This window comes from Nyctereutes procyonoides, unplaced genomic scaffold, assembly GCF_905146905.1.
Source record: "Nyctereutes procyonoides isolate TBG_1078 unplaced genomic scaffold, NYPRO_anot_genome, whole genome shotgun sequence".
In the NCBI taxonomy this organism is placed as follows: domain Eukaryota; kingdom Metazoa; phylum Chordata; class Mammalia; order Carnivora; family Canidae; genus Nyctereutes; species Nyctereutes procyonoides.
The window spans coordinates 8,471,161-8,486,573 of NW_026575130.1; the positions used below are offsets into that span (position 1 = coordinate 8,471,161).

Here is a 15,413-nt window from a genome sequence, read left to right on the forward strand (position 1 = left end):
TGACGTATAATAGTGGCGTCCGTTGAATCGGAAGTTGCCGGAAGTGCGGCCGCGCTGTTGCCCCGGGAGATGGTTGGCGTGAGAGTTCCGCCCCCCTCTCCCGGGGACCTGGCGGTTCCAGGTGGCTGGAAGCTGGGGGGGAGCCCTGGCTTCTCAGGCTGCAGAATGGTCTCCTCGTTCGTTAGTTCGTCGCCAGCCCCCGCAACTGTACTGCCCCATCTCTGCGTTTGCAGCTGCGCTGTACCCTGGGGTGGATCTGGTGGGGTCGCAAGCCGCGCAGGGCTTCCTGCGTTCTTCTGAGCGCGTGTGTTTCTTCCGGACCTTTTGAAGTAAGCTCGACTGTGAGGTGACCTGTGGCGGTTCTTTTGTCCTGTCGTTACACTTCGTTAAAGGAAGGGGAAAGTGCGTGCGTGTGTGTTCTTTAAAAAATGTTTCTTCTGGGATCCCTGGGTGGCGCCGCGGTTTGGCGCCTGCCTTTGGCCCAAGGGCACGATCCTGGAGACCCGGGATCGAATCCCACGTCGGGCTCCCGGTGCATGGAGCCTGCTTCTCCCTCTGCCTATGTCTCTGCCTCCCTCTCTCATTCTGTGTGACTATCATAAATAAATAAAAAAAAATTTAAAAAAAATGTTTCTTCTAAAAATAAAATAAATAAAAATGTTTTTTCTTTAAAAGTATATTTTAGGTAACAAAAAACGAAGCCGTATTTAAAAAAATTATTTTAAAGATTTCATTTATTCATTCATGAGAGACACAGGCAGAGGGAGAAGCAGGCTCCATGCAGGGAGCCCGACGTGGGACTCGATCCCGGGTCTCCGGGATCACCCCCTGGGCTGAAGGCGGCGCTAAACTGCTGAGCCACCGGGGCTGCCCTAAGCTGTATTTTTATCTTTTACGCCAAATAGTTTATTTAATTTGTCAGTACTTTTTTTTTTTTTTTTAACCTTTTAGTTAGGTGATCTCTACACCCAACATAGGGCTCGAACTCACAGCTGGGAGCGGAAGAGTGGCAGGCTCTTCTGACTGAGCCAGCCAGGGGTCCCTGGAGAGTAGGTTTTGAGCACTGACACGGGCCGTGGACCATCTATGCTACAAGCCCCTCTATCCTTTTTTTCCTTTAAGACTTTAATACCTAATTTAAGCTTCCGGTGAGATTTCTCTACCAAGGAAAGCTAGTGATCTCCTATTTGTTAAATTTGGTTGGTCTCTTTTATACTGGAATCTTTTGAAACCTTCTTCCTTTGGTATTTGACACAGTCCACCTCCTCTTCTTTGAAAGGGTGGGGATTGGTACCTGCTTCAGAGGGCTGATGTAATTGGGAGAGAACTTTGTGAACTTCGCTATGGGAATACTAGTGATGTAGTTTTGGAAATATAGGTGAGGTTTGCTGGGGTGAAGTCCAGAGCCAACCACCAAGAAAGAATTCGTGAGACGTCTTTGGTGCAAAATGGTGGTGGTGGTGGGGTTTCTGTTTGCTTTTTTTTGTTTGTTTGTTTGTGTTTTTAAAGCTTGGGGGCAGGACCCACGGGCAGGAAGAGTGCTGCTGCCCAGGGCTAGTGAGGGCTGGCTGGCTGATTATATACCTGGGAGTTGAAGGTAAGGAAAAGGGAAGTTTCAAAAAGATTTCCCTATGTTGGGGAGGACCTGTAAGATACTGGAGGCCTTGCAGTTGTCAAGTTGATATGAGAGAGCTAGGTTCTTGCCTCATGGAGTTGAAGAATGAATCTCATGGACAATAGAGAGTGAGCAACGCGATAAAAGTTTAGTAAGCAGAGGTACAGAGAAAGCTCTCAGAAGCCAGAGGGGTCCCCACAGGATTGCCACAGGGCTTTTAGTGGCAGTCTTTGATTGAGAACGGGCCAGGGAGCCCAATGGCCTTGAGATTCTTGTGCAGTCTTGGATTGATCAGAGAGTATTGATAACACCATAATGACTGACTTCTTTGTGGTCTGGTGAGTTTCCGTGATTACTTAGTAACCATCAAAGGGAGATACTCCCCAACATTTTGGAGCTAGGAAGCCAGGTTTATTATTTTTCTCTGTTTTTACTGTCTTAAAGCCCCTGTTTTCTTGGGATGTGTGGGAGCCTGACTCTGGACCTTTCGTTTATGGGAACCCACAGATTTCTGGGAGCTTGATTCTCAGCCTTTCCCTTAACTTTCCCTGCCTAGCCCCATTTGCCGCTCATTCCTACATCAAAGTTAAGGTTGTTTTTACTCTAGCAGGGCATTAACATTAAGATACTTGGGAACTTCCTGGGGGAAAGTCACATATATTCCCACCCAGGAGTGGAAGGGGGGTGTTGCAGGGTGTGAGCTTGTGCTTTGTTCTCAGCTAGCCTTCTGTTCCCTCATCACTAGGAATCACAATATGTCTTCTGCACTATTCTAAGCCCCTAAGAAGCCTACATATAAAAGGAACTTGATAAATGTATTTTTATTCATATTTGCTAAATGTATTTTAAATACTGTATATTAAAAAAAATAAATAAATAAATAAATACTGTATATTATGAAGAATATTACTCATAACTGCCCTGCTCTATTTTGCTTTGCTTCATTTAACTTTTATGTTCAGCGTTTAGCTCCATTTGGGGTCCACTGTTATTTCTAACTCACTGTGATAAAAATTATTGAAGTTTTATAAGACCTTCAGGATTACCTGGTACCCCTTTATTTTACTTCTTGACAGCAAGAAAGTAACATTCAGAGACGTGAAGTAACTTCAGCCACTTAGAGGAACAAAGTAGAACCCTAGAGTCTCAGAGTTTTCAGTCCTTTTCGGTCCCACCCCTCATCTCTTATTCTTCCCAAATTGTGCGTCATTCCAGTTCCCTGTTAGTCTTCATGATAGCACCATACCCTTGGTTTCTGAATCTTTGGACTCAGACCTCTGAGTACTCTCCTCTATCATTGTTATCAATCTAATTTGTTACACAATAAGAGAAACTAATACAGATTTTGTTTCTAATTTGTTACACAATAAGAAAAACTAATACAGATTTTGGTTCTCAGCGCAAACAGGATGTTTGCGCTGAGAAGTGGACTGTGGTAATACTTCCAAGAAAATAGGCGAGATTTTGCCAAATTCTTTGAAGATCAAGAATGGCTGCAGAAACTAGCCTACTTAGGAGACATTTTTTCCTTATATGACTTTGTTGAATTGGTTGAGTACGTGGGGCTCAATCTCACGACCTTGAGGTCATCACATTGGACTTTAAGTCGTGTTTGTAAAACAGTTTCTAACAAAGTGTAAAACAAGAAAACTACACAAGGAAATCAGAAAGGAAAAATGAAATCTTTATAATTCACTCTTAATGACAAGCTCCATGTTTTGCAATCACAAAATTACAAAACAGGGAAGCATCTGAGTCATAGCTTTACTTAGAATTTACTCCTTGATTTTTTTTTTTAATCATATCAGGGAAAGTTTGTTTGCTCTCTGGTAGCTGTGGGTATGGAGAAGCTGGGGGAGGATAAGGAGATACAGTTCAAGAGGGAGAAGCTGATGCCATCAGCCTATCACTACCCTCTCAGTACAATTCAGCAGTCACTAATTATCAATAGCATCCCCTATCTCACATCAAAAACAGAGTGGACTCTACCAAATGGACATAGTCATGCAGACACTGCCATATAGCTGAAAAATCTCTAGCAAAATTACTAACAGAGCTGCTTGATCACTTTTCATTACTGCAAGTACTAGCATTGCATGGAGGAGGAAAGTCAAAAAAATTAAAAATTTTCTCCTTTCTTTTTTTTTTTGAATTCCTAGTGACTTCTCACAGAATTCCTAACGGCATCTGCAGAACCCAACTGAGAAATCTACACTAGATTCTAAGTTCCCAAAGAATGGACGCTACAGTTTGTTTTGGAATCCTAAGCATTTAGCACAGTGCCTATTAAAAAAAATAATGCCCAATAAGTATTTGTTACCTGAACTAAACTGAACTTTATAATTTGAATTTCTGACCATTTATTGTATTTGTCAACAAAGTGACTACAGAATAATGGACAAAGAGATTATAAAAGAAATGGAGGGGGATGCCTGGGTGGCTCAGCGGTTGAGCATCTGCCTTCAGGTCAGGGCATGATCCCGGGATCCAGGATCGAGTTCCACATCAGGCTCCTTGCAGGAAGCCTGCTTCTCCCTCTGCCTGTGTGTCTGTCTCTCTCTCTCTCTCTCTCTCTCTCTCTCTCTCATGAATAAATAAATAAAATCTTAAAAAAAATGGAGGGAAAAAGAGAAAGCATATAAGTAGCATACATCCATTTGTGCTACTGAAAAGTTAGGAAATCTAATTAAAATACTTGGTAAGGAGATATTCTAAACAACAGAGAAGAGAAAGGGCTGAAAAACCTTATACTAGAACAAGATGTTCTTTTTTTTTAATTTTTTTTATTTATTTATGATAGTCACACAGAGAGAGAGAGAGAGGCAGAGACATAGGCAGAGGGAGAAGCAGGCTCCATGCACCAGGAGCCCGACGTGGGATTCGATCCCGGGTCTCCAGGATCGCGCCCTGGGCCAAAGGCAGGCGCCAAACCGCTGTGACACCCAGGGATCCCAGAAGAAGATGTTCTAAGGACTTAGCCAAAGTTGACTGTAAATTGGAAACAATATGAACTCATGACTTTCTTTTTTAAAACTTTTATTATTAAAATTTCAAACATAAAAGTTCAGAGAGCAGTATAACAAACCTCATAATTCAGTTTCAACAATTACCAGCATTTTGCAAATCTTGTTTCATCTATCCCTTCATTATTATAATATATATAATTATAAATTATGCATATAAACTTATTTTTTTTTAGATTTGATTCATTCATAAGTGAAACAGAGGCAGAGACATTGACAGAGGGAAAAACAGGCTCCCCACAGGGAACCCGACATGGGATTCAATCCTCGGACCCAGGATCATGCCCCGAGCCAAAGGCAGATGCATAACCACTGAGCTACCCAGGCATCCTTAAAATATTTTATTTTTTTTAAAATAAATTTATTTTTTATTGGTGTTCAATTTGCCAACATACAGAATAACACCCAGTGCTCATCCTGTCAAGTCCCCCCTCAGTGCCCGTCACCCATTCCCCCCCACCCCCTGCCCTCCTCCCCTTCCACCACCCCTAGATCGTTTCCCAGAGTTAGGAGTCTTTATGTTCTGTCTCCCTTTCTGATATTTCCCACCCATTTCTTCTCCCCTTATATTCCCTTTCACTATTGTTTATATTCCCCAAATGAATGAGAACATACACTGTTTGTCCTTCTCCAATTGACTTACTTCACTCAGCATAATACCCTCCAGTTCCATCCACTTTGAAGCAAATGGTGGGTATTTGTCATTTCTAATGGCTGAGTAATATTCCATTGTATACATAGACCACATCTTCTTTATCCATTCATCTTTCGATGGACACCGAGGCTCCTTCCACAGTTTGGCTATTGTGGACATTGCTGCTAGAAACATCGGGGTGCAGGTGTCCCGGCGTTTCATTGCATCTGAATCTTTGGGGTAAATCCCCAACAGTGCAATTGCTGGGTCGTAGGGCAGGTTTATTTTTAACTCTTTGAGGAACCTCCACACAGTTTTCCAGAGTGGCTGCACCAGTTCACATTCCCACCAACAGTGTAAGAGGGTTCCCTTTTCTCTGCATCCTCTCCAACATTTGTGGTTTCCTGCCTTGTTAATTTTCCCCATTCTCACTGGTGTGAGGTGGTATCTCATTGTGGTTTTGATTTGTATTTCCCTGATGGCAAGTGATGTGGAGCATTTTCTCATGTGCATGTTGGCCATGTCTGTGTCTTCCTCTGTGAGATTTCTCTTCATGGTCTTTTGCCCATTTCATGATTGGATTATTTGTTTCTTCGGAAAATATTTTATTTTAAAAATATACATTCTTAAATTTGTAATTCCAAAATATTTTATTATCTTATAATTATTTATAAATTACTAGTATATATTTTTATTATATATATATATATGTATGTATTGGGGGGGGCTAGAGTATTTTGTGGTAAGCTTCACATAGCATTTCATCCATAAATCTCCACCAGAGGACTTTTTTTTCCCCAGAGGACTTTCTAAACATAATCACAATACCATTATCACACTTAACTAAAGTAATAATTCCTTAGTATCAGCTAGTAACAGTCCATGTAGAATTTTCCCAGACTATTTCAAAATGACTTTTAATGGTTGCTTTGAGGGCAGCCCGGGTGGCTCAGTGGTTTAGCACCACCTTCAGCCCAGGGCATGATCCTGGATACCTGGAATCGAGTCCCACGTCAAGCTCCCTGCATGGGGGGGACTCTGCCTCCTCTCCTCTCTCTCTCTCTCTCTCTCTTATGAATAAATTTTAAAAAATAATAATTATGACAGCCCACGTATTTACTTGAACCTACAGACATATGTGCGTTTGTGTGTGTGCATAAAATAGTTGTCAAGTGTTGATGTTATTAATTACAGACTGCTGAATCCTTTTTAAGATTTTGTATCAATTTGCTGACATTGGACTTTTTGCACCTATAGTCATAAATGAAGTTAATCTTTCTTTTCGTTTTTCTTGTGCTGTACATTCTGGTTGTATAGATCCTTGTTAGGATTTCTGCGTGGATGATTGTGCAGGAGAGGGGTACAGTGGGATGTGAGGCCTCAGGAGCTTTCCTATGGCTTATTTTTCAAATGCAGAGACTTCCTGAACCCCATGAAGTTGTATATACCTGGAATGCTTCTTTGCTTCTCCTGCTTCACTATCCACTCAGGAACTGCTAAGTTAGAACCTGTTGGGCAGAGAGCCTTCTGTAGACTTTATCTTGGAACAAATGCTGAAGCTAGTTGCCCCAAGAATGGGATACGGGCTCAGGGTACCTGACTGTCTCAGTTGACAGAGCAGGTAACTCTTTAGGTCTTGGGGTTTTGAGTTCAAGCCCCTCATAGGTTGGGGTAGAGATTACTTTAAAAATAATAAAAGAATGGGCTACTGGCTCAATTGTTCTGATCTTTCTTTAATTGACCACCTAGTCCATCACTTCTCTCAGAATCTACTGTCTCCATTTATTTTGTGGTTTCCCTTATTCTGGATACCTCGCTGTCACCTATATAACATTTCTTAAACTTTTTTGCAATTAATCTTTTCCTCTGTTATACATCTTCAGTAACTCTTCACTGTTTATATCCTATTGATGGAATCCCTTTTCAGTTTTTGATGGTGCAATGGAATTATTTTTATTTTTATATTTATTTTCAATGACATGTTGGGAGGGAAGAGATACTAACTATAGAGAATGTCAGTCATTATGAACCATCTATTACATTTTTTTAATTGTTGATAAAAAAGTCATTTTCTTCTATTGATTTTGTATCTAGTCATTTTAATAACTGACATTAGGTCTAATACTTTTTCAAGCACTTTTATCTAAGTAGACTGTCATTTTATTTGCAAATAATGGCAATTTTGTCTCTTCTACTGCAATTTTTTTTCATATTTATTGCCTCCAATAGCAACAACAACATTTAAATACATCATCTTTGATTTTTACGGGTTTGCCTCTAGTGTTTCACCATTGTACATGGTGTTTACTGTTGGTTTCTATCCTTTATGATATTAATGATATTTGTTCTTTTTCCAGATTGCTCACTTTTTAAAAATTAAGAATTTATGTTAAACTCATATTAAACACCTTTTCCATATTTTATGATATAATTATACAGATTATCTTATTTAATCTATTTTAATTAATTAAAAATTTTAATATACTGAATTATATAAATAGATATCCTAATGTTGAACATCCTTGTAAATTTCTAAAATGCTCCCCTCTTGGTCATTATATTGTTTTTAATATGCTGTGATTTGTAATGTATACTTTGCTAATATTTTATTTAGGATCATTACATATAAATGAATGATTAATTATAATTATTAACTTAAAGATTTATTTCAGAGGCCCATCTTACCATTTTTTGAGTATTGCTAATAAATTAGAGTGCTTGGGGCAGCCCAGGTGGCTCAGCGGTTTAGCGCTGCCTCAGCCCAGGGTGTGACCCTGGGGGCCCAGGATCGAGTCCCACGTTGGGCTCCCTGTATGGAGCCTGCTTCTCCCTCTGCCTGTGTCTCTGCATGCCCCCCACCCCTTGCTCTGTCTCTCATGAATAAATAAATAAACAAATCTTAAAAAAAATAAATTGGAGTGCTTTTCATCTTTTTCTGTGTTCTAGGAAAGTTTAAATAACAGAAGAATGATCTTTCTTAAAAGGGTTAGTAAAATAAAATCTTTAAAAAAATAGGGGCTCTTGGCTGGCTTAGTCAGTAGAGTATGTGACTCTTGTTCTTGGGTTTGTAAATTCAAACCCCACATTGGGTGTAGATATTACTTAAAATCTTTTTTAAAAGAAAGAGTTAGTAAAAGTGTCATTAGGGGTTAAAATCTTTAACTTTTCTATTTTTTCTTAGCTATTAATTTATTTGAATTTTCTACCTCTCCTTGCATAAATTATTCTGATCATTTTATTTTCCTTGAAATTTTCATCTGGATCTTCAGATTATTTGATAAATTGCACATACTTTTATTACTTTAGGTTCTAAGTGACAAGCTACCAAACCAACTCTGAATAACTTTAGCAAAAGAAAATTCATTTGGCAGATAATAGAATGTTCAGACTATTGACAGAAGGCTAAGAAGTTAGGCTTAAGAACTGAGGATGGTCAGGAAGGTGAAAAGGAATCACAGGAAACTTGTCTTATAACTAACAGCTAAATTGTCTGACTGGTGCACTGCTGCTGCTGCTGCTGCTGCTGCTGCTTCAATATATAATTCCCAATTGGCTCTTCTGTTCTCTTATCACACTTAATTCAAGATTTAGACATGAGCAAAAAAGACTCTGATTAGTCTCTGCTCTAAAAGGGAATGGAAAGAGGCTGGATATGGATTTCTTAACTTGTTTTGAAAAGCAGGTGCTGGGAATTATTCTCCCACCCAAACAACCCATAATAGAAGAGCAATAATTCCACAAAGAGAATTGGGAACCTATTATGAAGGAAAATGGATGTTGGCAGCCCCCCTAAAAATTGCCACTTCAACAGCTTTCCTCTAAAATATTTAACCCTCTCTTTTTAATTTCTCAAAATCATTCATTGGTTTATATATAAAATCTGCTACTTTTTTACTTTCTGGTTTCTTTACTATTGCTTATGTCTTTATTATTTCCTTTTTATCACTTGATTCATTTTATTCTTTTAATGCTATCCTGAGTTGTATGCTTTTATTGTTGTAAAAATTTATAATTTGGATATTTTTGCTGTTGTTTTCTATTCATTCTAATCACCCCTTTGCTTTAAAATTGTTTCAGTTGAATTTCTTTTAGAGATAAGAACCTTGATGCTAGTTTTAGCAATATTATAAAGTGTATCAATAAGAATTTAGTCAGTGAAACCTAAACAATTATAAGTATTTTAAACAGGAAAGAAGATCAGAAACAGTTCTTGTTCACATGGGATAAGCAACAATATACATTACAGTTTTTCCATAGATCTTATCTCCCATCTTCTGTCATAATAAAGTCTGAAGAGATTTGGATCATCTGGATTTCCTGTAAAGCATCACACTGTTCCATTACATTGATGGTTTTACATTGATGAGAGCAGGTAAGTGAGAGGTGGCTAGCCTGCCAAATGCCTTAAAAAGATACATATACTCCAGGAGACAAGGCTTGGCACATCAATAAAATTTTTAGGAAACCAGTGCTTAGAAAACTGCCAGGATATCGTCTCTAAAGTAAAAGACAAATTATTTATCCTGAACTGCCTTCACAAAGAAGGAAGCACAAAACAGGAATACTGCTCAGGCTGCCAGAGCAGGAAAGAGTTCTCCCATGATTTGACAGAACCTATGATGTTAGAATTGTCAGTGGTGGAAAAAAACATTGCCCAATGTTTGAGAAGGAACCATTGAGAGAATTACAAAAGAGAACCCTGGGGTTCTGGAGCAAGGCCATGAATTATCTACAGCAGAAAACTATACCCTTTTTGAGAAATAACTGTTTACTACTAGCCCCTGGTAAATCTGGAATTACTGAACCTTGCACACTATGTCACCTGTGACCAGAAATGCCCATTATGAGCTGAGTCCTAACACCCACAAAACATAAGGTAGAGCAGGCCTAGAAAAACCGTATTATAAGATGGAAGTGTACACCCAGAACCAAATACAAACTGGACCAAGGACACTAGCAAACTGCACCAGCTTGTAGCTCAGATTTCCCCCTCCCCACCTAATCCAAACTGTTGCATCCAAGTCCTTTCCTCAGCTCACAGCCATAGGAATATGGTATGACCAGGAAGAGGGAAAAACGTGTTTGGTTTACAGATAGGTGGGCTTACAATGTAGGTACAAGCTGAAAATGCATCAGGGAAAGCAACTGCCACTTGTTGGTAAATTGACACAGTTGGTCCTTTCAATTTTACAAGAGCCAGCGGTACATTCTCACACAAATAGACACACATTCCAGGTTGAAGTGTGCCTTTCTTGCCTGCGAGGCCTCAGCTGGGATCCAAATCCGAAAGATTTCAGCGTAATCTTCCAACATCCTGTCAGACAAGGGGACCCACCTGATAGCAAAGGAGATGTGAGTAGGTCAATGACCATGCAGTTCACTGGTCATATCATATACTCCATCACTTGAAAGCTGGCAACCTTATGGTCATTGAAACAGCCTGCTGAATGCAGAAGTGAGGTGCTATTTAAAGACAATACTCTGAGGGACGCCTGGGTTGCTCAGTGGTTGAGCATCTGCCTTCAGGGTGTAATCCGGAGTTCCAGGATCGAGCCCCACATTGGGATCCCTGCATGGAACCTGCTTCTCCCTCTGCCTATGTCTCTGCCTCTCTCTCTCTCTCTGTCCCTCGTGAATAAATAAACAAAATCTTAAAAAAAAAAAAAAAAGACAATACTCTGAGGACTGGGTACTGTCCTCCAGGAAGTAATATATGCATTGAATAAAAAACCTTCATTTAGCATTGTACACCCTATAGTAGAAGATGGAGGTCTGGGAGCCAAGCAATAGAAGCCGGAATGACCACACATACTGTCACTCCCAGTGACTAACAGAGCTTTGTGCTTCCTGTCTCCACAATTGTAGACTTTGCAGAATTAGGGATCTTGTTCCTCCAAGGAAGCATTCTTTTGCCAGGAGGCACAGCAAGAATCCCAATGAGTTATAAGCTGAGCCTTCTGCCTGGTGCACATTGGGCTTCCAGTGTCTAGGAATCGGCAAGAAAGAAGAGAAGTCACCATGTTGACAGGAATAACTGACCCTGCTCATTTAGAGGAAGCAGGGCTGCTGTCATACAGTGAGGGAAAAGAGTATGTATGGAACCATATAGCTATTTAGTGCCTCCTGTGACAGTAAAAGGATAAAAACAACTATGGTCTGAGAAGGAAATGTAACCAGAGGCTCCAGGAAGTTTGTGAGTCATGACATTAGGTAAGCAACTGAGGCTGGCAGATGTGGAAGCTCAGGGTGAAAGGAATCTAGAATGGATAGAAAAAAGGCAGAGGATGGATGAGCATCACCTGCAGCCTCAAGAGCAACTACAAGGGCCAGGGCCATCATTTTTTCTTACCACCTCCCTCTTCTAAATTTTCCCTCAGGAAGAAAAGCCTACTGCAGTTTTGAAGGAGCCACTCTTGGAGCATATATGAAAGGTAGACCTAAGAGGTGCAAATGGTGCACTCTAAAAATGGGAAGATGAGTTTCCCAAATTCCACTTCATGGAAGGGTTTGCTACCTACCTGTGAAAAGTGTGATGAGGAGACATTTCTTCTGATGACAACTAAATGAGAGATCCTTCCGAGTCTGCCTCAGCTGCAGAGAATGGCCTCACCTAAGGGGATGCCTTTCCTGGACAATCCACACCAGGTGACTGAGCAAGGCAGGATTTAATAGTCTAACCACTCCTGCCTGACCCAGAGACACTGTGACAGGCCACACTCGCTCCAGAGCTCCCCATGAGTTAACCAGGGCTTTGTTGAACCTGCATTGCAGTCTCACTTTTCTCTCTGCTCCCCCCTGCTTAATCTCCCTTCCTTTCACTGGAGTTAATTTCTAACTTGTAGCCCCAACTCTGTCTCATGTCTGCTTCAGGAAAACCTTAACATTTATTTCACAAATAAAAATGAATCCTGCACTACACTCGGTGCTGGGGCAATAAAACTTATGTTTTAAAGTTTTCTATGCTGGGGTACCTGGGTAGCTCAGTCAGTTAAGCATCTGCCCTCACCTTGGGGAATCTATGGTCTCAGGGTACTGGAATCAAGCCCCACATTGGGCGCCCTGCTCATCTGCTTCTCCTTCTCTCTCTTATCTCCTCCCCGCTGCTCATACTTTGTCTTCCTCTCTCTCAAATAAGTAAAATCGTTTTTTAAAAAAGTTTTCTATGCTCAGACAATATAATTTGATCACAGCATAACGATGCATGGTAAAGGAAATGTTTTGTTCAGGATATTTACTGTATTCTTCACAGCCTTCAACATGGTATACTTTTACTTATCTCCTCATCTTCAAACTTAAGGGAAAACACTCTAATTTTATTTTGCCAAAAACACAAGCAATTTTCTTTCAGTGTAGTTTCTGTCCTCTCTAAAAAAGCAAAATTGAAGGGCTGTCTATTAACAAACTGTGGAAATTATTTTCCTCTGGAGGAAACATGCTCCCTATTGGTCACCTCACTCAGCTATTTACTGGGAAGGCCTTTTTTGGTTTCAGTTACGGTAAAACTCTGGATTTTAGCCAAATTCTCTGAGTTCAAAAGTGCAAAGCTCTTTAGGAGCCTTGCTCTTTCTAAATATTTTTTCAAAGGTTAAAAATTAAATTTCAAAAGAATATCCAGGGTGGAGAAGAGAGACAGACCCTGAAAGTTTCCAATATGAAGCTTGTTCATGTTATTTTGTTACATTTGTGCTTCTGCCTAAGTTTTTGCAAGGTAAGTAACTCAATATTTAGACTATTTTAAGTAGATGTTTTTAATATTATAAGAATGTAAGAAAAATCTTAAGACATGGGTGAAGGGAGAGTAAAGTAAAATAAGATGAAATCAGACAGGGAGACAAGCCATAAGAGACCCTTAATCATAGGAAACAAACTGAAGGTTGCAGGAGGGGAGGTGGATGGGAGGATGGGGTAACTGGGTAATGGGCATTAAGGAGGGCATGTGACATAAAGAGCACTGGGTGTTATATGCAACTGATGAATCACTGACCTCTACCTCTGAAACTAATAATACACTATATGTTAATTAGAATTTAAATTTTTAAAATTTAAAATAAGTAAAAAAGAGAAAAATCTTAAATATATTATTTTGACTTTAGAGATTACATAGTTCAGATACCAACAGTGGCAATATATAGTCAGTAACAAAGATTTTGTGTTAATATCTTGATGAAAGTGCTTTAAGAAATTGCTTTTTTTTCATGTTCTCTTATCTGTGCATAGAAATTAATTGAATGAGAATTTTACTAATAGAGATCTATAATTTACAGTCATTGTATTAAATTATAAAGTATTTACCAAATCCTTATACATGCAAGGTATAGTACTGGGAAAATAGCATGTCTGATCTCTTCCTTCAACAGCCCTTCGGTACAGTGGTAGAAAGATGACATGAAAAAAAAAAAGATGACATGACAATGAGGAAGTAATAAGATTTAAATAAATTTGAGAAGGAACTGTTGCAAGATATTCAATTGCCAAAAATGTTGTAAATATCATGTGCCAAAGGACTTTAATGAGGGGAAAAAAATCCCTTCCTGTTAAGAGACCAGGAAGAGTCTATGGACCAAGTGGGATTTGAGCTGGATTCCTAATTCTGGATTAGTGTAGAGAAACAGAGTAACTTTCACCCTTTTCATACCAGTTATATGGTAGAAGGATAGTAAAACATTAGTTTCCTCCAGGTGAATAAATCCATTTGATCAGAATGGAGACAGTGGGAACTTGAGCAGTCAAAACTGATATGACAGATTATAGCCAGGCTGGAAGATCACATATAGGTTTAAGATATTTTAGACAATTATTGATTATTGCCTACTTTTGTGGTCAAAGCACTTTGAAACAGTGTTACAAAAGCTGTTTTGTCTTAATGCCAGTTTAGAGAAGCAAATATTTAAAGAAAACTACCTAAGAAATCAGAATTACTTACTTTAAATAAGTTTCTTGTAACTTCTAAAATATATATGCAATGTTTGTAACAGAACAAATGAAAATAAACTAAGTGCTCATTCATAAGAAATTGATTCAATTATTGTACATCTATAAATGAACTATCATGTAGCTATTAAAATGACACATTATATATTTATTGAGACAAAAGCCCTTACTAAAATCTTATTTTTGTTAAAGAAGAAAATATACACACATTTATGTATCTGTGTGTACACACACACACACACACACACACACGAATACATAAATATAGCTGCTCATATAAACAGCAATTTAAAAGTTCCTGGGGGGTATATATCAAATACATACCAGTTGGTATCTTAAGTAATGAGATTACTGGTGATTTTTACTTTTTGTTTTATATATTTATGAATTTTCAGAATTCAGAAATTCTGTTTTATGCATTATTCATCTTAGTTTTTTAAGATTTTATTTATTTATTCAGGAGAGACACAGAGAGAGAGGCAGAGACATAGGCAGAGGGAGAAGCAGGATTCCAGTGGGGAGCCTGATGTAGAATTTGATGCTAGGACCCAAGATCACGACCTGAGCCAAAGGCTCAACCACTGAGCCACCCAGGTGTCCCCATTATTCATCTTCTTAAAATCCAAATAAATGCATGTTATTTTAGAATAAGGAAAAACTTGTTTTTGAGAAAAAGACATTTCAGCCACATTTTCTATTCCCAGAACAAAACCAATAAAAAACAAAATAGTATTTTTCACTTACAGAAAGGGAGCCTCTTTTACTGAATAATCATCCAATAATAAAGTTGTCTTCTTTTATTTAAAAAACAGAATTTAAAAAAAAATAAAAAACAGAATTTTGTAGGAATTAAATTACCATATTTGTGAAAATTTCAGAACTTTTTAAAATATTAGTTTATAAAAGAAAATGTAATACTAGGAGAAAACTATTTTTAAATGGAAGTTACTATACAGACAACATGTCTTCAAATGTGTTCAAAGAAGTTTTAAAATGTGTCTACATTTTCTAAATGAAAATATATACATCTGGAAGAAACTTTTGTGATTTTGAAAGTGGAGACCAGATTTCCCGCTAAGGAATAAAAAGTTCCACACCCTTTTTTATATCAAAACTTTTTGATGGACTTATTTGGGGTTTTTTGTTTGTTTTTTGGGTTTTTTTTTTTTTGATGGACTTATTTGAAGGTGAATTATGTCAATGACAAGAG

General features: G+C 38.6%; 1 protein-coding gene across 1 annotated transcript in view; it reads left to right on the forward strand.

Annotated features, from left to right (window-relative positions):
- The first annotated feature begins 12,830 nt into the window (after window positions 1-12,830).
- CFI (complement factor I) overlaps window positions 12,831-15,413 on the forward strand; it is a 55,403-nt gene continuing 52,820 nt past the window's right edge. The window contains exon 1 of the mRNA XM_055342566.1: window positions 12,831-12,980. Within this exon, the coding sequence (XP_055198541.1) occupies window positions 12,924-12,980 (57 nt within the window). The 5' untranslated portion in view covers window positions 12,831-12,923. The remainder of the gene's footprint in view (window positions 12,981-15,413) is intronic.